The sequence below is a fragment of the Antennarius striatus genome, chromosome 23 (genome assembly GCF_040054535.1).
Source record: "Antennarius striatus isolate MH-2024 chromosome 23, ASM4005453v1, whole genome shotgun sequence".
Classification (NCBI taxonomy): Eukaryota; Metazoa; Chordata; class Actinopteri; order Lophiiformes; family Antennariidae; genus Antennarius; species Antennarius striatus.
In genome coordinates, this window is record NC_090798.1 from 10,076,461 (window position 1) to 10,098,987 (window position 22,527).

At 47.1% G+C, this 22,527-nt stretch overlaps 4 protein-coding genes across 4 annotated transcripts; 2 read left to right on the plus strand and 2 right to left on the minus strand.

Moving 5' to 3' along the window:
- Positions 1-1,101: 1,101 nt before the first annotated feature.
- Positions 1,102-5,519, plus strand: coro2ab (coronin 2Ab). Its single transcript, XM_068307931.1, has 14 exons — positions 1,102-1,239; positions 1,967-2,167; positions 2,256-2,372; positions 2,450-2,599; positions 2,958-3,158; positions 3,233-3,349; positions 3,420-3,524; positions 3,599-3,695; positions 4,205-4,320; positions 4,403-4,493; positions 4,580-4,722; positions 4,868-5,005; positions 5,085-5,153; positions 5,258-5,519. The coding sequence occupies exons 1-14, from the start codon at positions 1,237-1,239 to the stop codon at positions 5,318-5,320; spliced, it is 1,611 nt and encodes a 536-aa protein (XP_068164032.1). The 5' UTR covers positions 1,102-1,236; the 3' UTR covers positions 5,321-5,519.
- A 152-nt stretch (positions 5,520-5,671) lies between these two features.
- Positions 5,672-9,495, minus strand: LOC137590354 (acidic leucine-rich nuclear phosphoprotein 32 family member D-like). Its single transcript, XM_068307929.1, has 7 exons — positions 9,330-9,495; positions 7,967-8,116; positions 7,746-7,868; positions 7,472-7,655; positions 7,218-7,318; positions 7,067-7,142; positions 5,672-6,992 (listed from the first exon to the last, which is right to left on the minus strand). The coding sequence occupies exons 1-7, from the start codon at positions 9,381-9,383 to the stop codon at positions 6,916-6,918; spliced, it is 765 nt and encodes a 254-aa protein (XP_068164030.1). The 5' UTR covers positions 9,384-9,495; the 3' UTR covers positions 5,672-6,915.
- A 235-nt stretch (positions 9,496-9,730) lies between these two features.
- LOC137590355 (glycoprotein hormone beta-5-like) lies at positions 9,731-12,327 on the plus strand. Its single transcript, XM_068307930.1, has 4 exons — positions 9,731-9,782; positions 11,051-11,181; positions 11,762-11,957; positions 12,069-12,327. The coding sequence occupies exons 3-4, from the start codon at positions 11,763-11,765 to the stop codon at positions 12,255-12,257; spliced, it is 384 nt and encodes a 127-aa protein (XP_068164031.1). The 5' UTR covers positions 9,731-9,782; positions 11,051-11,181; position 11,762; the 3' UTR covers positions 12,258-12,327.
- Positions 12,328-13,101: 774 nt separating this feature from the next.
- Positions 13,102-14,189, minus strand: gpha2 (glycoprotein hormone subunit alpha 2). Its single transcript, XM_068308845.1, has 4 exons — positions 14,097-14,189; positions 13,557-13,674; positions 13,283-13,467; positions 13,102-13,206 (listed from the first exon to the last, which is right to left on the minus strand). Exons 1-4 carry the CDS (start codon positions 14,187-14,189, stop codon positions 13,102-13,104), a joined length of 501 nt encoding a protein of 166 aa, XP_068164946.1.
- Positions 14,190-22,527: the final 8,338 nt, after the last annotated feature.

Here is a 22,527-nt window from a genome sequence, read left to right on the forward strand (position 1 = left end):
GTCAACAGTCCAGAGCAATGGAGAGTGTGGAAAAGAGGTGAAGAAGCGTGTACAGGCAGGATGGAACGGGTGGAGGAAAGTGTCAGGTGTGATGTGTGATAGAAGAGTTTCAGCTAAAATGAAAGGAAAGGTGTACAAAACTATGGTGAGACCAGCGATGTTGTTTGGTCTAGAGACAGTGTCACTGAGGAAAAGACAGGAGACAGAGCTGGAGGTAGCAGAGATGAAGATGCTGAGGTTCTCTCTGGGAGTGACCAGGAAGGATAGGATCAGGAATGAGTACATCAGAGGGACAGCACATGTTAGAGGTTCTGGAGATAAAGTCAGAGAGGCCAGATTGAGATGGTTTGGACATGTCCAGAGGAGAGATAGTGAACATATTGGTAGAAGGATGCTGAGTTTTGAACTGCCAGGCAGGAGGCCTAGAGGAAGACCAAAGAGGAGGTTTATGGATGTAATGAAGGTGGACATGAAGGTAGTTGGTGTGAGAGAAGAGGATGCAGAAGACAGGGTCAGATGGAGGCAATTGATTCGCTGTGGCGACCCCTGAAGGGTAAAGCCAAAAGGAAAAGAAGAGGGGTGTTTGCAAATGGGACAAAAATCAGTGGAGACAACAGATGGTTACAGACAGGAGGTAATTAAAGCTGTGGTTCCTGACAATCACCACAGACAATGAGAGATCGCTGGCTAACAACACCAAGGAGCAGGCTAACGCAGTCTAATGAAACATGGAATGTTACCAGAGATGTAAGACAAGACGTATAGTATTCTCAAAGTATATTGAACTGTTGCTGTTGGCGGAAGTCAATACTTTATCTCTGTCCACTAACCTACGTTGCAGTGAGGAGGACGAAAGGAAGCTAGAACCCTAGAACCCTCAAGCACATACCTGTGTATACATTTTTATTCTCTTATCATCTATTTGTTTTTATTTCTTTTCATTCTTCATCGTCATTCTGTGTGTGTGTGTGTGTGTGTGTGTGTGTGTGTGTGTGTGTGTGTGTGTGTGTGTGTGTGTGTGTGTGTGTGTGTGTGTGTGTGATGGTATCAGATGTAGGCTGTTTGTGTCCGTGCACTCGTGCATAAACGACTCACCAAATGTGGTAGGAGAGGCGAGCCGTGATCAGAAGATCACGACGCTGCTTTGACCAACAGTCTTTGAACTAACCGATACCTGAAGAACAGATGAGGCGGTCCGGTCTGGTTTATTAACGGTACCGTGTGCACCACGCCGTCATGGTAAGAACACGTCCGTTCTTTCTTCTGAAGGTTCCTCCTGACGAGGAGGAGGACAACTTGTTAGCTTAGCTTTTTCTTAGCGGTTAGCCTGCACAAAACATTAGGAAACATGTTTCCTGTTGGGGGCGGGTCATTTCATCACAGGTGTCCCAGAAGCTGATCATCAATCAGCATTAGCCGTGGCGCTACTTGGAGCTAGCTACACAGATCGATTTATCATTGTCTCCAGTTTTCCTCTCATTTTTCTCTCCCTCTGTTCTTCTTCTTCTTCTTCTGTGATTAAAGTGTTTTTGCACACAAAAAAAATTCTTCTTCATCCCTCTTTCCAGAGTAAGCTGATCTTTCATGACTAAAGGTCAAAGGTTAGGAGGTATCCAGCAGCTGTAAAATACGAATGAATCTTTAATGAGACAAACTGTTCTGGCGCGGATTAACGTGTGTGTGTGTGTGTGTGTGTGTGTGTGTGTGTGTGTGTGTGTGTGTGTGTGTGTGTGTGTGTGTGTGTGTGTGTGTGTGTGTGTGTGCATGTGTGAAGTTATTGAAGGAATTGATTAATTATTTATGACATTTTGAAAGCCAATAATGTCAGCTGACTGAATTATTGATTGGAACGGGTTCCACCACAGCGGCGTCTCCCTGGGGGACAACACTCGTCTTCACACAAACGAGCGTAAACGTTTTATTTACCAGTAAATGAACTCACTTCCTGTCCCGGTTCTTTCTCCAGATGCCGTGGCGTTCCTCATTCCGCTGCTCCAAGTTCCGTCACGTTTTTGGGAAGCCATCCACCAGGGAGCACTGCTACGACAGCGTGCCGATAACACGCGGTGTCCACGACAACCACTACTGCTCGGCCAATCCCTGCTTCATCGCCGTGGTGACTGAGTGCGCCGGGGGCGGGGCCTTTTTAGTCCTACCCATCCATCATGTGTGTGGTCTCTTCCAGACAATTTACCTACTCCCCTCCTCTCTAGCAATGATGTCACCACGCTAACGATGATGTCACCACTCTACAGACCGGCAGGGTGGACCCTCATCACCCGCGGGTGTGCGGTCATGGCGGGCGAGTCCTGGACGTGAAGTGGAACCCGTTCGATGATCATTGTGTCGCCTCGTGTTCCGACGACGCCACAGTAAGAACGGCGCCATTTGTGTGACAGCACAAACGTACGGAGTCAAGAAAGGACCTCACTACTCGTCTCGTGTGCAGGTGAAGATCTGGGACATCCCGGTTCGTGGAGTCCAACAGAACATCACCAAGGCCAGGAAGACTCTGATTGGTCACTCCAGGAGGGTGGGGCTTATTGAGTGGCATCCAACAGCTGAGAACCTGCTCCTAACCTCTGCCTACGACTACAAGGTCAGACAACAATGATCAAATGAATAGAATCAGGACAACTGTAGAGTTCTACTTGTTTCTAATGGGTGTTTGATTATAGCGCCATCTACTGCCTGCTGCAAGCTCAGCATCCGTGTCTTACTGTGTGAACCTGGACTGTCACTGTGTGAACCTGGACTGTCACTGTGTGAACCTGAACCTGGACTGTTTCACTGAATGAACCTGGACTGTTTCGCTGTGTGGACCTGGACTGCTTCACTGTGTGAACCGGGACTGTTTCACTGTGTGAACCGGGACTGTTTCACTGTGTGAACCTGGACTGCTTCACTGTGTTCCTGGACTGTTTCACTGTGTGAAGCTCCTGACCCCTTTGGTCCAGGTCCTCCTGTGGGACGTGTCCCAGGTGGGGGCGGTTCTCCGGTACCCGGTCCGGGTAATCCTGATGCCCGTCTACCATCGCTACCCATCGGAGACCCTGCTATTGTCTGTTAGCTTCAATGGCGATGGCAGCAGACTGGCAGTCACATCCAAAGACAGACGGGTCCGTATCGTGGACCCCCGGGTCGGCAAGATCCTCCAGGTGCGTCGTGGGGGAGTTTGACCCGTCCTCCAGCGACAGGAGACCCTTCTGTTGACGTGATGACTGTTCCACAGGTGTCCAAAAGTAAGTCCCACCGGGCCACAAAGGTTCTGTACCTGGAGGGGCTAAAGATGCTTCTGTCCACTGGCAGCTCACCCTGGAACCACCGCCAGTTGGTCCTCTGGGACCCGGTAAGTCCCGCCCCCTGACACCCACGCTCTGATTGGTGGACGCATCCACTCCATCCGTGTCTGTGTGCAGGACAACCTCTCCGAGCCTCTGCACGAGGAGGATGTGGACGGGTCTGCGGGGGTCCTGTTCCCCTTCTACGACCCGGACACCCACATGCTCTACCTGGCAGGAAAGGTCAGGAATCCTCTACCCACAAGTCTTTGCACTTCACTTGACCACATTTTTGTTGATGTGTTCGTGTGCTTCAGGGTGACGCCAACATCCGCTACTACGAGCTGAGCAACCAGAAGCCTTACGTCAGCTTCCTGACAGAGTACCAGTCGCGGCTGCCCCAGAAAGGACTTGGTGAGACCCGGGAACCGAATCCTCTGGGATCCAGGGCCAACGTCGCAAAAGACACCTCGCTAGCTGCCATTTTATGAAAACTATTAGCCTTAGCTGGTATTAATTGGCTTGTCTGATATCCCCATGCACCAAAGACTGCTGAGTAGATGGTTTTGTTTTGTTTCATTAACACTAACCATTTCAACGCTAACCAGTGGCAGCACTACCAAGAACTGCTAAATTACCGCTTTGCTGTGCTAGTTGTCAGCATTGATGCTAATAATCAACCGAGTCATTCAATTTCCGAGCCGCTGATTCCTCTTTCGCGGGTCACAGGGGTTGCTGGAGACTATCACAGCGGATTAACAGACGAGAGGTGGGGCGACGCTCCAGACAAGTCGCCAGCGCTTTATAGAATCGGACGACTCGACTTCAGTCAATTCCTTAAATGTCCAAGAACATTTTGGCTAACTTTGATGGGTGACGTTTTCTGAAAGCTAATGATTTTTGACCTGACCTCCTTCGATCAGGGGTGATGCCAAAGCGCGGCCTGGACGTTCACTCCTGTGAGATCTTCCGATTTTACCGCCTGATTGCCATCAAAGACCTGATCGAGCCACTGTCGATGATCGTACCACGTAAACAGGTTTGAACGCCGCTGGCGCCGCCTCGTTACATGATGCCAGAAGGACCGGCGTGTCTCAGGACGTCTCCTTCTGTCCGTCCAGTCAGGTGCTTTCCAGGAGGACCTGTACCCATTAACAGCAGCGAACCGGGCAGCCATGACGCCTCAGGAGTGGTTGTTGGGCGTCAACAGAGGTGGGTGACGGTGACGGTGGCGTGAGTCGTGACGGTACCGCCCATTAGCATCCGCCATCAACACTAGTCTTTTCCGTCCAAGTTAGGCCCGGCACTGATGTCCCTGAAGCCTGGGAGTCTGGTCGCGAACCCTTACCCCGTGGAGATGGGGCTGCCGACGTCCCAGGGGGTGCTGCCGGATCTGGTTGTTGATGCTGAGTCCGAGCCAGACTTGGGCTTCATGGAGGAGGTAGCATATGAGCTAGCATTAGCTATCAACTCTTCCTGTGTTGACCCAACCAATGGCAGCACAGCGCCACCTAGTGCGAAACAAGTTTCTTGTTTAAATTGGTACCGCCCCCTAAGGCTGGCTCACGCTGCCCGTCTCTCGCCAGGACGCCAAATACCCCCAGGAAGCGGATGACCTGCTGGGGTGGCAGCCGGACGAGACCCACCTCCCTCTGTGGATGCATCACGGCGCCCCCCATTGCTGCGCGCCCACGGAGAGGCCGCCGCCCACTAACGAGAGCGAGGTGAGGCTGTAAACGACGTGGAGGTCCGATGGTCGTGGCCTAAAGGCGAGTTCAGTTCATCTTCCTCCTGCCTTTTCAGCTCCTGCGAGCGTTTTACCAACAGCAGGAGGAGATCCGGGGGCTGAAGGAGCAGCTGGACCGAAGAGACGTGAGTGGGACACCCCGCCCACAGAACATCTAAAGACGACGCCCACAGCCAAGGGGATGAGGATGGTGATGATGTTACTAATGAGAGCGTTTGTTTCTGTGCAGGCAAGGATCACCTGTCTGGAGCGAGACTTAGAGAACGCCCAGAACACGAGGGCCGTTTCCTGATTGGATCAAGGAGCATTAAGGACACCCTAAACAACAAGAGGGCTGGCTTCTGATTAAACCAATCAGCATTGATGACACCCCGAAAAACGCATGGGCCGGCCTCTGATTGGACCAATCAGCTGTCAGGTATCACCCTTCCTGACAATTGGACTTGTTCAGTTCAAAATAAAAATTAAATCTTCCCAGAGCCACTACTTAAAAATAAAGCAAATATTTTTCAGTGTTTCTGTACAATATTTCTCATTCATTTTCAACAAAAGTCAGTTTGAGATTAAAAACGGTGGGTTTCAGGTTTTTTTGGCTTTGTCGCGACAAAACGGGTGGAAATAAACGTTCAGAGACGCCCGGAGCAAAAAGTTAAGATTTTATTTACAAAGTCCTTTTTGTTTGTTTTTTTCCTTTAAGTTACAGAAAGTAAAAAAAACATAAGAAAACAGAACCTGGACTAGTTGGTGAAAGAGTGAAGGATGAGATGGAGAGAAAGAAAGATGGAGAGAACCCCCAACATCCATACAAAATTAAACAAAAACTATTTCTCTGAAAAAATATCATTTTAAAAAGCTCTCTTGGCAAAAAAAGAGAAAACAGTTTGCCCTGAGCGTGCTCAGCCTCGGGGGAGGGAGGGAGGGGGTTGAGGGCGGTGCCTGTTGATGACATCACACAGCCTTTCATGGCTGATAAGTGAGTTCCAGAGAGGTGATGTCACAGATGGGGGATAATGGGAATGATGTGCCGTCCATCCCGTGAGCCTCGCTTCAGGCTCCTCCCACTAATCCGATTATTTTAGGATTCTTGAAAAATTTTCAAATTTTTCCTCCCGTGGCAAATTTTACAGTGAATGTTTCCATAAACTGATTCCAGGTGATTTTTCGTGAACGACTGCTTGTGACAGAGACACAAAAAACGCAGTGAAACTTTGAATTTTAGTCAGAAAATCTTTGAATTTTGAGACCCTGTTTGGCCCTGCCTCTGTTTTCAGTCTTTTTTTTTTGACGTTCTTGGTTTTATTTTACGACTTAAGTTGTGAAAAGTTCACACTGCTCGAAAAAAGTTAGTTTTCTAACTACAAAATAGCGTTTTTATTTGTTATTATCATTTATTTATCATTCAGGTATTTTGGACCTTTGGGCTAAATGTTATTGATCTGAAGTTCAAGCTAAGAAAGAACGTTAGCGTCTGGTGGTGAGAATGAAACTCAGATGCGTTTAAGTTCCTTTCAAAATGTCGGAATTTGAAGTTCAACGAATGAATTTTTTTTTTTTTGGGCCACAGGAGGGTTTGTAATTTCCGAGATGCACAAAATTCCGAACAGAACATTTTCTGCCCTCAGTAACGTTTGAGAACGTTTCGGCTCGTGAGAATGATGTCACCCCGACGGGTAATGGGTGGGCGTGTTCTCAGACACATGTGGGCGTGTCCGAGAAACTCTGAGAAGTGAACGCCAAGCGATTGGGTCCGAGGGGGAGGAGCTGACAAAGGCTCAGTGGGAGGAGTCTGGCTGGCGGATCGAAAGGCAGGTCAAGCAGCAGAATGGGGAGCGGGGTCAGAGGAGGAGCGTGAGCATTGGTGGGGGGGAGGAGTCAGAGGGGCTGTCCTTAATCATCATCATCTTCGTCTTCATCCTCAAGGTCCCTCTTCCTCTTCTCTCCTTTGACTGGAGACGAGTCTTCATCTGGGGGGAGAGGAGGGGGGACGTTCAGTTTCTCATCAAACAGGAAACGACCGTAAATCCAGGCAGCTACGTACCGTCCTCTTCCTCCTCCTCTTCGTCTTCATCCTCGTCATCATCCTCGCTGTCCACGGCTCCGTTCACCTCGCCGTCCTGCACGGGATTGTTTACGGATCAATAAACAATAACAAACGATCCGATTGGTCGATCCGATGAGCTAATCCTCACCTCATCGTCGCCGCTGTCATCGTCGTCGTCGTCCTCATCTTCACTCAACACGTCCTCTTCATCCTCCTCTTCCTCCTCCTCATACTCCTCCGACTCGATCACTGAAACGTATTAAAATGACCGTCACTTTTACTTCAGATCAAAACAAATAAATGACGTCATCCGATGGGCGTGGCCGAGACGACGTCAGGAAGAAACAAACAACGGATCTGGAGAATTTGTTGTTTTTGTGTTTGTTTGTTTTTCCTACTCACCTTCCGCCTCCACATCATCCACGCCGTCTCCCTCGCCGTCCGAGTCGGACTCGCAGTCGTCGACATCGTATCCGTCCAGGTAGGTGAGCTGGGGGAGGAGCTTAAAGATGGACTCCCGGTAGTCGGCGAGGTTGGTCACCTCACAGTTGAACAGGTCCAGACTCTTCAGCTGGGGCAGCTTTTTCTGGAGGGGCAGACGGAGAGGGGTTAAAGGTCAGAACGGGCCTGAACAGCGTCAGAGGCCGCGCCGCACGCAGCGGCAGGCTCCACCCACCAGAGGCTCCAGCGTGCTGATGTCTTTGAACTTGTTCCCACTGAGGTTGAGGTGCGTCAGGTTGACCAGCCGCTCCGCCAGGACCTCCAGGCCGCTGGAGATCCGGTTGTCGCTCAGCTCCAGCTGCAGGAGACACACCCGTAAGTCACCACCGCCGCTCTGACCCCGCGGTTCTGTTGGGGGGGTGGGACGCCGACCCACCTCCATCGGCGCCGTCTTACCTTCTTGAGTTTGTCCAGCTTGGGGATGTCGGCTACGCTGGTCAAGCCGGCGTTGATGAGGCTCAGCAGCTCCAGGTTGGAGAACTCTTCCGTGATTCCTTCGATCTTCCCTCCAGTGGCGCGACAGTTGTCCAGAACCAGCTCCTGGACCTGGGGGGTGAGAAGAGGGGGGGGGGTAGATTGTTCAGTTAACGCATGACCAGCTTCCCGATTTAAGTTTGCAGCGGAATTATCCAAGTGAAATGTCATTCTAAATATTATTTGGACTAAAAATGAAATGTCTTCTGTTGTCTGGGGTGTAACATCAACTGGACCGAGAGCGATGCGGAGCCGCGTCCACCGCAGGACAAGGGCGCAGGCTGCGCCGTCTGTTTCATGTTGGAACGCGTCCCAGCGTCTGTTTATAAACGAGCCGCGGCGAACGCGGCGAGTTCCCCGGCTAACGCCTCCAGCTGCCCCCCCAGCGGGGGGTGGGGGGGGGTCGTTCGTTGGGTGTCGGTGGGGGTGATGGAGGCTGGACGCCGGGGGGCCACTGGTCGGTCAGCGCGTGGCGCGTTGCTAAAGTTAGCCGGATAGCGTTAGCCTTAGCTTCCAGGCTCGGGGCTCCGGCTAATGCCTGGAGACGCAGCGATATCAACGATATGTTTGCGATTTAAATTGGCGTTGAAGGTGGCGTTCAAGTTTGAATTGGAATTGAATGTTTTTATGCTGTTAGTGCGTCGGTTCCAACGTCGCTGGTTGTTCGACACAACTACGCGAATGACGCATTTCCTGTGTGAATTTCACGTGAAGCCACATCGTGACTAATCATGTTCACTGTCTGTTTATCGGATGTTTTAACGACAGCGCGGAGAATCCGTCAACATATTAAGAAACACAAAAAAAAAAAAAACACGCGAAGGAAACAAAAAAAATCCGTTCAACAACTTCGAAATCACTCGGCTCCAGGCATTAGCCGGGCCCGGGGTGCGTTCACGTCCATGTCGGCTCACGAACAAGAGGCGCGGGACGGTTGGGTGGACGTATCGATAAGGACCGATTGATTAATGACGTTCATGACGCCATCATGCTGAATAATGTAAATACGAGGAAAGTGGTTAAAAAACTGGAGGTGAAGTCGCACGAATCTGCGCCACGACGTTGTTTATCCGGTGAAATAAGTCCGGTAGTGACGTAAAAATGGCGTTCCAGCTTCGGACTTAAACCGTGTTATAGACGCTTTCTGAGCTCCTAGCTGCTGAATAAATGGTGGAATTATCACTTTGGTGGAGCCGCCGACACACAACCATGTGCTCGGCACCCCTCCTCCTCCAGCCGGTCAAGTTTACACCGCGAAAACAAGACGACAAGCAGCGGGACTCACCTCCGACGGGCACCGGCACCGCAGCTCTAAAGAGACCCGCATCTTCATGTCCATTTCTCCGGTTATAGCCTCCGATTTGGTCTCTGCGATTCGAAAAACTTGTTTCTCTTCGGTCCACTCTTCAGTATAAACACGCGGAACTGTGTGAAGTTCGTTAGAGTGAAAATACAACACTTCCGGGAAACATTGCCAAAATAAAATTCCCACGGGCTTCATAGGTATTTTTTCAAAACAGTCTACAAATTCATACACAGTTAAAAGAACTATTGAACACATTAGAACATCAGTCATTCAAATAGAAAAAATAATTTGTAATAAGAACAACTTTAAAACTATGGAGTATTTCGTTTTACATTTATTTTTAAAGTCATCTATTCCATTTCCGGTTTCGCCATATTTGCCTATATGGAACTTGACGCAGATCCAGGACCAGTGAAACGTTGCTTACGAAAAGTGGGTCAAGCCGTTTGTTTATTTCGCTGCTTTTAAATCAATCAAAAATATAAGGATTTTATATTTGTAATTATAATTTCGGAATAAATTCAATCAGATGTATCACACCCAAATAGGGATTACACGGTTTCTGCATATTTTGAAATTGTTATCTGTAATTATTTTGATTGTTTTTATTTTTTATTATATTTTACGATAACAAACCTTTGTCACAAATTCTTGACAAAAACGCAATATAATGCAATCTGTTGCTCTTCTTCATTCCTTTAGTAAGCTTTATCTGACAAATAAACAACAATGAACGCCAAACATCGTGCTATTTGGAACTTTTTGTGTTGTTTCTGACACACAAAAAATACGTTCTTTTCGCGCGAAACGGAGAGAGGTATAGAATCCGAGTTCTTTCAGAGCCCCTGAATGCATCAATGCATCAGACGTTGATTGTAAAGGGAGGGAAACAGCAGCTTGGAGGGAAACGTGCCACAGCGCCCCTAGTGGCCACTAAAATAAAATACTAAAATAAACAATGGCTGCGTTCAAATTCGGTTCAATCTCACTTAAACCACAAACAAACGCTCACTAAATATTCGTAAATAATATGGTGATAATAAAAGACCAATAAAAGTCTGAAAAGACTAATTATATCTTGTGTTTCTGAAGCTGCTCCATGTTTGCAGTTCTTATCCTGGAATCTGAACACAGAGTTATTGACAGAACACGTTAACCTGTGATAAACATGTTCAACATGTCAGCATGTTTTTATGCTTGAATGCATTTTGTCAGATTTCAGAATTTTTTCGCATGAGTCTTTGATGCCAGCAGGTTTTTATTGATCATCAGTTCCTGATTGAACTGATTGACCATGTCCAGTTTGTTGAACAAAAAAAACAGAAAAAAGTTCTCATGAGATGTTTTCATTTTCCTGAACATTTTGAACACTTCATTTCATTATGAGGGAGCAACTAAAAGGAACCCCTCCATAGATGTTCACCTACTAAGAAAGAGCATAAGTTCTCGTCTCTTTGTTGGTGTTGCTCACGGTTTGTGAAACGTGATAATCATGATGATTATGTCGATGATGATAATGACGATGATGATGATGATGGTCACATTGCTGAACGCTGAGGAGAGCTGGACGAAGCTCTGCACACAGAGATACAGGCTGAGGTTAAGAAAACATAGACAAATATCAGTATTTTCCAGGGAGTCTCCATTATTGCTGGTTTGGGGTTTCTAATGGTATTTCATTGTAATTGCGATGATGTCAGAGTGTCCGTCCAACCTAATGGGCTTCTAAAAACAACAACAAGGACAGATTGGTTCCATTCACCGGCTGTTGTCCGGGCAGAACGACATCCGAGTCCAACAGCTCCGATCTCAGCGAGACCGCAGGGAAAAGGTGAGGAACTCTTTTTTATTATAGGTTTGTAGCAGTGAAGCGTTTCAGAGCAGCGTCTGTTAGCCTCCAGGGCTCGTTTTGTTAGCTCCCCCAGCGCCAACAAACACTTCTCAACACGTTTATTCACTCTGTTTTAGCGAAGGTATTCTTATTTCTGCGTTACGTCTCATTAAAAGTCAAACCTTCTGCAGTCTAGCTGAGAGTATTTGTAAAACGTTCCTCCAGCTTGAAGGAAATCCTTCTAGAGTCTGATTTATTTATTCAAAAACTTGTTTAGGAGATAAAGAAACCGATTCTTCAGGGTCACATAACCTCAGATGTAGAGACAGATCGAGTGATGGATGCTGTAACTGTAGTGAACGCTTGAGGGAGTTCTAAGTCATGTTGAATGTCGGCTCCTTCTGCTTCGAAGACGAGAATTAAAACTTTTCTAAAAAACTTCCTGCAAAACATTTGATGATTTAAAAATGGATTTCAGGAGTGTGATAACGGTTTAGGAGCTTCAGACATTGAGGGGTGATGGATGGAATATGGAATCCTCCTCTTTCTGACCTGTTCTTCCTCTGCCTATCCCCCCCAGCATGCATCTTCATCGCCTCCTCCTCCTCCTCTTGCTGGCTGCGGGGGCTGCTCTGGTTTGTTTTGCCAAGACAAACACTCTTCATGGTTTCCGAGGCTGTGCGGTGAGGGAGTTCTCCTTCGTGGCCCAGAAGCCCGGGTGCAGGGGGCTGCGCATCACCACCGAGGCCTGCTGGGGGCGCTGTCACACCTGGGAGGTAACGCCAGCGTCTCTTTTGTTCATGCTGAACACTCTCCCTGAACAACTGATGTACCTGTGCTTGTGGATCGGGGGGGCTGAGTCGCACCTGTCTCTGTGAACCCTGCAGAAACCAGTACCGGATCCCCCGTTCATCCACCGCCACCACCGCGTCTGTACGTACAGTCAAATGGGTCACATGACCGCCCGCCTGCCGGGCTGCCAGCCGAACGTGTCGCCTCTCTACCACTACCCGGTGGCCCTGCAGTGCCACTGCGCCGTGTGCTCCACCCAGGACACGGAATGCGAGACCTTCTAATGGCAGGGGGCGCACCGCTTCCAGCCAATCACGTCATCAGTAGCTTCACCAATTCAAACGAATAAAACAATGACATCAAAACTTTTGAGTGTGACCGTTTTTGAGGGGTGGGGTTTATATGAATGCTTTCATGTAAGCACACTTTGGATTGTTATCTGAGCCAAAGGTCCCCCCTTGTCTCACTGGTGGGTCGTCCCATCGGTCCCCGTTTAGGTGGAGGTTCAGCAAGGTCCCCACAAAGCCACAAAAACCAGATTATGTGTGACACGGGACTAAAAATCAAAAACAGTCGACATTTGCAGAAGAAAATTTTATTGAAACACAAACCATACAGTGCATTCTTTCTCTTTCCATTGACGGTTCTTTTGGTTCATCAATAGATTTTATTCACAAAATGTCCTTTAGCTCAAATTTATAAATATAAATAATTGCGTACATTCTTTGGTCTCTCGTCTGTGATTAGTGGTTATTGAAAACTAGTTGTATGAACTTTAACATCGACAACGCGCCCAACTTCACGCTGACATCGTGCTTAAAACTTTAAAACTGAATTCAGAGATTTATTGATTAGCATCCTGGTGTTTGATGGGTGATGGACAGAATGGTTTCTACAGGCGTGAACACAAAAGTGTGTCAATCAAGTTTTGTCAAAAGAAAAAAAAACATCCCTTATGTCAGACTTTACACAAACACACACAGTCTGGGTTTGTGGTTTGGACCCGTTCGATTCCGAGTGTCCCAGAATCCACCTCAGACCCGGTCCATGAAGACCTGCCAGATCTTTTGGTATTCAACACTTTCCAACCGTTGTCGCCGTGTGTGCCGTGTCGTGCGTCTTGACGCGTCAGTAGCGGGCCTTGCGACACATGTCGCAGCGACACGCCTTCGCCGTCAGAATCTCGATTTCCTCATGGTGACGACTTCGAGGGCAGTCCAGGCGAACTTTGACCTGACAGGAAATGAGCGGAAGTCGTTAAAAAAGATGCAGGTCGTACTGGAACTGATGCTCCGCCCCCTCCCCTCACCTTAGCGTCCTTGCTGATGGTGCAGCACCTGGAGGCAGAGGTGATGTTGTGCGTGAAGTTGGACGCCACAAGCACGGAGTAGCGTGAGGGGAAGGCGCTGGACTCGCAGTAGCCCACGCAGGCGTGGACCAGGTGGGTGCCTTTGCACGTCCCGCGGCGGTCGCTGCGGATGGTGACGTTAAATGCTGGAGAGAGGCGGGGAGGGAGGTGAGATGTAGCATCAACAGCACATAATAAACATGAGACTACATTACCCAGAAGCCCCGTAACTTACGGTGAAGGTGACACCCAGGCGTGAGGCCGTCGTAGCTCCAACCAATCGGAGAGGAGAGCAGCAGTGAGATCATCGGTAGGATCATCAGGCACCATCGAGAAGTCGTGCACGGTGACATCTGGAAAAAACGGACATCAGATGTTGTTGACTTAAGGTTTGTATGTTTGTTTGTGTGTGTCCACACACAAAGTATTTCAAACCCGTTTGAATACTTGTAAGTATTTCAGAAAATGTTTGTTGGACTTTTCCCAATACCTTTAAAGGCACAAAATGACACGACCCCTCTGCTTTAATTGGCCTGCTATGACAATGATGTATCCCGAGCCAATCAGAGGCGGAGGAGGGCGGGACTAACTGTCCGTTGCTGCGTGAATTGTTTCACCTGTTTAAAACGTTTGCTTCGATCTACTCTGGCGTCCACCTGCGGTGATGTAGTGAGGGGGCGTGTCCTGTAATGAGGGGGCGTGTCCTGTCACGAGGGGCGTGTCCTGTCCCAGCAGCAGCTCCTGCAGGAGTCTGAGCTCGAGCTGACGTTCTCACGTCGCCCGGAGCCTCCTGGAACCCGTCCGTCAGCTGATTAACGGTGAACGTGAGAAAGAACAACGGGGTCTTTATCTCCTCCGTCCGCCCCATTGGACGCCAGGTGTGTGTGTATACGCTAACACACACACACGGCAGCCCCCCAATCAGGTGAGTCATCAGGAGGGTTCATGTGTGGACCCGCACACGGATGCACGTGGTCGTGACACCCTTCCCCCCAACACACACACACACACACAGACACACACCAACACGTGTGTAAACAATAAAGTCAGGTTTTCCTGAGAATCTGAAGGTCAATCCTGACCTTTGACCTCTGGAATAGCAGCTCTTTCCAGCCCACCGTCCGACAGCAGCGACCCAAGGGACGTGTGTGTGTATGTATGTGTGTGTGTGCGTGTGTTTGGGTGTGTGAGGCCATTAACCTCGTGTGGGGCGTTCGCGTCTTTTTCCTCTTATGAGGCGTTTCCACGCCGGAGGGTTAGTCTTTAAGGAAAGTGGGTTGTAATACATTATCCTCTAATTTAGGAGGTGACAGTGGGCGGGACCGCCGACACACACACACACACACACACACACACACACACACACACACACACACACACACACACACACACACACACACACACACACACACACACACACACACACACACAAGCTCTGGGTCATTTAAAGTTTTAAAGAAAATTTAAAATGAGCTTTCAAGCTAAAACTTATTTTTTTTCTAGACAAATAAATTTAATTATTGCCAAATTAAAATTTTTAATTTGTGTCCAAATCTGTTCAGCTTTCAACAAATCTTTAAACAAATCAGTGAATTTAAAACAACAACTACATTTTACATTTAAGTAATGGATTTTATTTGTTAAATAACAGCCTTAAAATAATTCTAATTCACTTCATGTGTGTTTAGATTCTGTAAACAATAACAGGAAGAAAAAGATGCGTTTAAATGAAAACAATATTTTAGGTTCCAAACTAAACTTCGACACGTGAACAAACATTAACATCAACAAACACAAAAGAAAGGTGAGAAAAAAGTCATATTGTTTTTTGTCCCAAACCAAATCAAACTGAATTAAATGAAACATTTAAGCCGCGACATCAAAGCAAAACGGAAACGAGTCCAACCTGAGATGAAAGCGACCAATCAGGATCCGGTCTCACCTGGAGATGCAGACGCAGCTAGTGGTGTGTCGGCGGACAGGTGTGTGTGTGTGTGTCTGCCTTCTCCGACGCTTGCGCTGGAATATAAGTCCCACAGGTGAGAGGCGCTGCCGCCTGAGGACACGCCCCCTCCAATCAGCTGACTCAGAGTCTTTTTCCTCTCTGTCGTCTGAAGCCCGGGTGAAACTTCCCTTGGGGTGACTTACCCTCTCTCTGCCCTCCCCACTTTGCTCTCTGTTTTAAACCTTTGGAGGGGGGGTGATGTGTGTGTGTGTGTGGGGGGGGGGGTGACAAAAGGAAAACTACATCGCTTTTCCATCAACGCACCCGCCGCCATAGCAAGAGTGGCGCTTTGTCCCACGTGAGTGCATCACACGAACGCGGCCTTGCTCGTGTCCGCTATAAGGTCGTCTGGGTTTGTCGTTAGCGGCTGCGGGCCGGAGGGCGGGGCCGGACTCAAGGTATTGTGGGTATGGGTCACCGTTGTGAGTCGTGTTTGCGGTGCATGATGGGTATAACTCCTGGCTCGGTCCAGACGCCAGCAGGTAAACTGAGACCGGTGTCGCAAAGCGAGGGCCAGAACCGCTGCCGAGGAGCCGGCCCCGCCCAGGGGCGGGGCTAAAGTGAGGATGGTAATGTTTCTGAATGTTTCTGAGGTTAAAGTTTCTCATGATGTCAAGCGGATGTGTTTGCGGTGAGCATCATCATCATTATCATCATCATCACTGATGCTGTCAGCAGCTCTGACCTCAGATCAGCTCAGACGAACAAGTTGAGCGAGGCCTTCAGGGTCCTTTTCCTCGTCAAGGAAGTCGTGTCAATGCTTTAGCTGGAGACAGGAGAATCGACCAATTGAAACGCTCCAATCTCACCTGGGCCAATCATATCAGACAGTTTGCGGGCCGTGGCAGCCACCCAGACCCAGATCAGCAGATGGAATTGAACGAAACAAACGAACCCTGGATTTGGCGTTTTTATTAAAACTAAAATTCATTCATTCATTCATTACTAAGAACACACACACACACACTCACACACGCACACACACTCACACACACACCTCCTAAGGAAAACACAATTAACATCGTATGGCCCCTCTACCCCAAACATTCCCAATCTAGTTATGTCAATGGAAAAGGGAATGTGTGACATCACCCCCTCCCACCGCCCCCCCACCTCACTAAACCATTAGTGTGTTGATGTATTTGTGTTGGAGGGCTGCAGTGTGTGTTTCCTCTGATTCCATGCCAACCAGAGAGAGACAGAGAGAGACTATCATCCTTCAGACTTTTTAATTTAAATATATAAATATAATATAAATGATTAAATGAACCTGAATGGCGCCTTCTGATGATGTCATTGTTTACAAGAAATGTTAACGTGTTTGGTTGCAAAATCGGTATCACATGACGACTGATTGCTAGCCAGCTTAACGCTAACGAGCTAATAATGTGTTAAAATGCAGAAATAAGCAAAGAGAATGAAAGTAGGAAAAAAAACAGGTCTGAAAAAATACAATAAAAATATGTTAAAAAACAAGAAGTAAAGTCAGAATCAATTTAAAGTAGTGAAGAAAACATTTTGGGAAAAAAACAATGAGAAACTATAAAAACATAATACATCAGGTTTTTACAGTGCACTTGTCATTGACACGCACATTTCTACACGGTGACTCAGTGACGACTGATGTTTGTGTCGCTGTGCTGCCCGTTGTGCTCGGCTGCCATGGCAATCGTGGCGTCTTGAATGACTGTCATGTCGTTTATGTGTCCACTTCCACCTCGGTTCCGTCATTGTCTCGGTGAGTGTGTGTGAAGGTGTGTGTGTGTGTGCGTGCGTGTGTGTGTGTGTGTGTGTGTGACAAGACATTGTGTGAGTGGTCAGTGTCGAGATGTGTGTGTTATTTTGGGCTCTATGACAAAATAAAGAGAGGATTAGGCAAAGTTTTCCTGTTTCTAAGATCATGTTTTAGTCCAGTTGACCCAGTTACCCCTCACACACACACACACACACACACACACACACACACACACACACACACACACACACACACACACACACACACACACACACACACACACACACACACACACACACACACACACACACACACACACACAAATCTATTCGAGCATGATTTTTATTTGAATTTGGACTATTATTATTATTATTATTATTATTATTATTATTATTATTATTATTATTATTATTATTATTATTATTATTATTATTATTATTATTATTATTATTATTATTATTTATCCAATAAATCGTTACAGCTCACTACAGCTAGCTGCAATGAACCGAAGGCGTATTTCTCGACATCAGCAGCATCGCTCACGTTCATCACGTTTCAAATCGTTCTTCTTCAGGTCTTGGGGCTAAAGGCGTCTCAGGCGGCTCTGGGACTTGAACCTCTGCTCCTGATCATCTCCATTGTTCAGACTTGATCCTTTAAAGCTGACAGACTTGTTGGCACTTCCTTCTCAATGGGCTGACACAATTAGTTTAAATCATTTTTTCCACTTGAAACAAACGAGAGCGGAAAAAACCCAGAGCGAGAAAAGAAGAGTCAAAAAACAGGATGAGAACAGATGGAGAAGAAGAGGAGGACGGGGAGGACAGAACGGCCTGCTGGGTAATTTAGGGACTTGTTGCTAATCAAACTGAAGTACATCACAGAAACACACACTGAGTTATTATTAACCTTAATCACACTTGTTATCCCACCTGTCTGCGTTAACGTTAGCCTGGGGCTACATCACACAAACGCTACTAGTGTGTGTGTGTGTGTGTGTGTGTGTGTGTGTGTGTGAGTGTGTGTGTGTGTGTGTGTGTGTGTGTGTGTGTGTGTGTGTGCGTGTGTGCGTGTGTGTGTGTTTAGAAACGAGGTAGAGAGGAAACCAAAAGGTGGTGATGATCAAAACAAGTTTAATTAATTAACCAGTTAGCGTTTTATTCTAAGCGAGAACCCGTGGAAATTCCACTATAAAACAATAATATCAGACATACCAAACATGTGAAAACCTAACCTAATCATCGGCTGGGGTCCGGCTTCCTATTTTCCTCCGCGCCACCATACTGTTCCACCCCTCATCCGCCAATCCGCTGTGGACCATCTGTTGTGGACCTACACCTCCAAGCCCACCAGTATCACCCCTCATCTATCCATCGGCTGGGGTCCCACTTCCTTTCTTCCTCCGTGCCGCCATACTTTCATCCACGCAGCTGTAATTGTGCCTTGAATTTACCAATGGGAAACATGTATTGAAGACATCAACCCCAATCGTCTAACTATAACCATATTGACACTGACTATCTGGCCTGTCTGCCACTCTCTCTCTGATGCTGTTCTTATCTTCCTTTTATTTCTTTTCCACCCAACCGGTCGAGGCGGATGGCCGCCCAAAAGAGTCTGGGTCCTGCCCGGAGTTTCTTCCTCATCGTGGGAGTTTTTCCCTGCCACTGTCGCTTATGCTTGCTCTGGAGGGTTCCGTTGGGTTTTTCTGTCTGTTAAAGCGCTATGAAATGTCTGCTGCCATGATTAAGCGCTATATAAATAAAACTTGATTGATTGATTGAAAACAAATGTATTAGTATTATCAATCAACTGTTATCTATATAGCGCTTAATCACATCTGAAGACATTTCAAAGCGCTTTACAGATAGAAAGCCAACAATGCCCTCCACAGCAAGCATAAGCGATGGTGGCGGGGAAAAACTCCCTCATTGAGGAAGAAACTCCGGACAGGAATCACGCTCTAGAGGGCGGTCATCCGCTTTGACCTGTTGGTTGGAAAACAGAAATACATTGGAGGGAGAGATAGGTCAAGCAAAAGAGACAGAGAGAGAGAGAGAGAGAGAGAGAGAGAGAGAGAGAGAGAGAGAGAGAGAGAGAGAGAGAGAGAGAGAAAGTGGCAGATAGGCCAGTTTGAGTTTAATGTTCATAGTGCTCTGTCGCTGAATTGGGGGCGGAATTTCCAGGCCTTTAGATATCCTGTCTTCCATCCGTCTTTGTGGAACAGATGCACAAAGACGGCGGCAGTATCGTGCAGACAAAGCATGTGGTTTGACAGTAATAATACATTTTGTGAGCGTAGAAAGATAAAGAAAGAAGTGACAGAAGCTCCAGAGTATCTCCCTTTAACGGGAGAGACATAGAAAAATACCCTCAGCAGCCTAGGCCTATAGCAGCATAGCAGTGTGTGTTATTTCCATTGTAGGCTCTATCAAAGAGGAGGGTTTTTAGTCTACTCTTAAATAAGCTGAGAGTGTCTACCCCTCGGACCGAGGCTGGGAGTTCGTTCCAGAGTAAAGGGGCCAGGTAGCTGAAGCTTCTGCCTCCTGTTCTACTCTTCAAAACCCGACAGGTCACCAGAAATCCTGCATCCTCGGATCGAAGGTCCCTGGGGGGGTGATACACTTCAATAAGATCTTCAATGTAAGATGGAGCCTTACAGTGGAGAGCTTTATATGTGATCATGAGGACTTTGAATTGTATTCTATAATTAATCGGGAGCCAATGAAGTGATGCTAGGACAGGAGAGATGTGTTCTCTCCTCCCAGTTCAGTCAGTCAGCGGGCAGCAGCATTCTGAACTAACTGTAGAGTCCTAATAGAGGAGCTAGAAAAGCCAGATAATAATGAATTGCAGTAATCCAATCTAGAAGTAACAAAGGCCTGAATGATTTTCTCTGCGTCTTTAAAGGATAAGAAATTTCTTAGCATTATTTCGCAAGTGAAAGAAGGCTGTCCGGTATACAGACTTGATATGAGAATCGAAGGACAGATCTCGATCAAAAATCACTCCCAAGTTCCTGACTTTGTTGGTGGAGGATAGAGCAATGCTATCTGAGTGAATTTCAATGTTAGAGAAATCATCTCTAAGATGCTTCAGCCCAATAATAATAACTTCAGTTTTCTTACTGTTCAACATTAAGAAATTGTGAAGCATGCAGGATTTAATATCCCTGAGGCAGGTTCCCAATTTAATTAGCTGATCAGATTCATTTGTTTTAATTGATAAATAAATATTATAGACCAAGTGCACCCAACTGAAGGCGTATTCCTCATAGAACGACTTCTGCGGCGTGAAACCTCGACATCAGCAGCATCGCTCACGTTCATCACGTTTCAAATCGTTCTTCTTCAGGTCTTGGGGCTAAAGGCGTCTCAGGCGGCTCTGGGACTTGAACCTCTGCTCCTGATCATCTCCATTGTTCAGACTTGATCCTTTAAAGCTGACAGACTTGTTGGCACTTCCTTCTCAATGGGCTGACACAATTAGTTTAAATCATTTTTTCCACTTGAAACAAACGAGAGCGGAAAAAACCCAGAGCGAGGAAAAGGAGAAGTGGTTGTGGGGCTTTGTTGCTAATCAAACTGAAACACAGTGCTATGTCTGACACATGCTACGCTAACATTAGCTTTCATCATACACTGATAAATTTCGAAAGGCTTGTTTTGGGCGGCTAAGCTGCACGCTAGTGCTAGCTAGCGCTGCAAGAATTCATAATGCAGCAGCATAACAAATCATGAATAGAAACATCGAACTTAGTTAAAACTCTGGACGACCTGCTGGAGACACAGGAAATGAAAATAAAAACTGCACCGTCATCAAGACAAGAAAAAGCAAAGGCATCAACGTTTCTTTCTCTCCGCTCCAAATGTTTGAAATTCATTCTTTCCTGTTCACATCTTTACAGCCGGTTTAACAAAAAACAAATCAAACGTCCCTCCAGGGCATTGTGTGGACACAGACACACACACACACACACACACACACACACCCACACACACACACACACACACCACACACACACACACACACACACACACACACACACTTGGCGAGTGACTTTAATTCAATCAGAAGAGCTTGAATGAAAGCGACTTCCTGTGAACTGGGAATGACTCAATTTTCTTCATCTGTGTGTGTGTGTGTGTGTGTGTGTGTGTGTGTGTGTGTGTGTGTGTGTGTGTGTGTGTGTGTGTGTGTGTGTGTGTGTGTGACAGAAACAGTTTTCAACAACAGTTTTCACCCCACTGATCCGAGGCATTGGTTCACCTCTCATCTCATCTGTTTCATAATAAGAATCACTGGAGCGTGTGTGTGTGTGTGTGTGTGTGTGTGTGTGTGTGTGTGTGTGTGTGTGTGTGTGTGTGTGTGTGTGTGTGTGTGTGTGTGTGAGAGAGAGAGAGAGAGAGAGAGAGAGAGATGGAGAATCTAAATCTAAAAAGTTTATCTGTGTTCAAGTGTTCATGCTCTGTTATAGATCAGGTTTATTGGTGTTACCTACAGCTGATCAGCTGTTAGTCATCAATAACAAACAGATCCATATTCAGTTTCTGGAGCGTGATCCGGTTCCTCCAGTTCCTCCAGTACCTGGTCTTCCTCCTTCAGGTTTACCAGATGGTTTATCTAGATTCCAGTCAAGTGACATCTCTAGAAGGATCCAGAATTTCTGTAACCGGGTCTTAGTGGACTCTGAGGTCTGCTTGGGCTCTTCATCCTCATCTTCCTCACACATTGACATGTTTTTTTCTAGATTCCTGATCCTTGATGGATCCATCTGACCAGCGACAGGCTGCAGGGTTCTAGTGGACCCCCTCCCATGCTTTATGTTGGGGGGCTCATGATGATGATGTTGGTGATGATGATGATGAACATCAAAATGATGATGATGATGACGGTGATGATGATGATGAAAATGATAATGATGATAATGACAGTGATGATGAAGATGATAACGATGATGACGATGATGATAATGATGATGGCGATGATGATGATGGTGAGGATGATTAGGGCCGGCAGTGGCTAATTGGTAAAGCGGCAGAGCAGGTCGTCCAATGTTCCAAGATCGGCGGATCGATTCTCGCTCCCGACCAGCCGCCTAGAGTGTGAGCTGACAGTGGGAGGTGTCAGCTCACCTCCTGAGCAGTGCCGAGGCGCCCTTTGGCGAGGCGCCCTTTAGCAAGGCGCCGTCCCCCTTCACAAGTTTCTCATTGGCTGCCCGCCACTCTACCTCCCCCTGCATGCCTAAAGGCCCACTTGTGTGTGTTTGTATCTGTTACAGGGCCTGTGCATACTGACATATATGCGTGTTAATTCAAAAAATTAAAGTGTGCTCTTAATTTCTCTTCGGGGATTACCGTAGTATACAAAATGAAAAAAAAAACTAATGGTAATGATGTTAATGTGATGATGATAATGATTATGATGATGATTTATGGAGAGTAACCACAGAGACAGCAGGTCTGG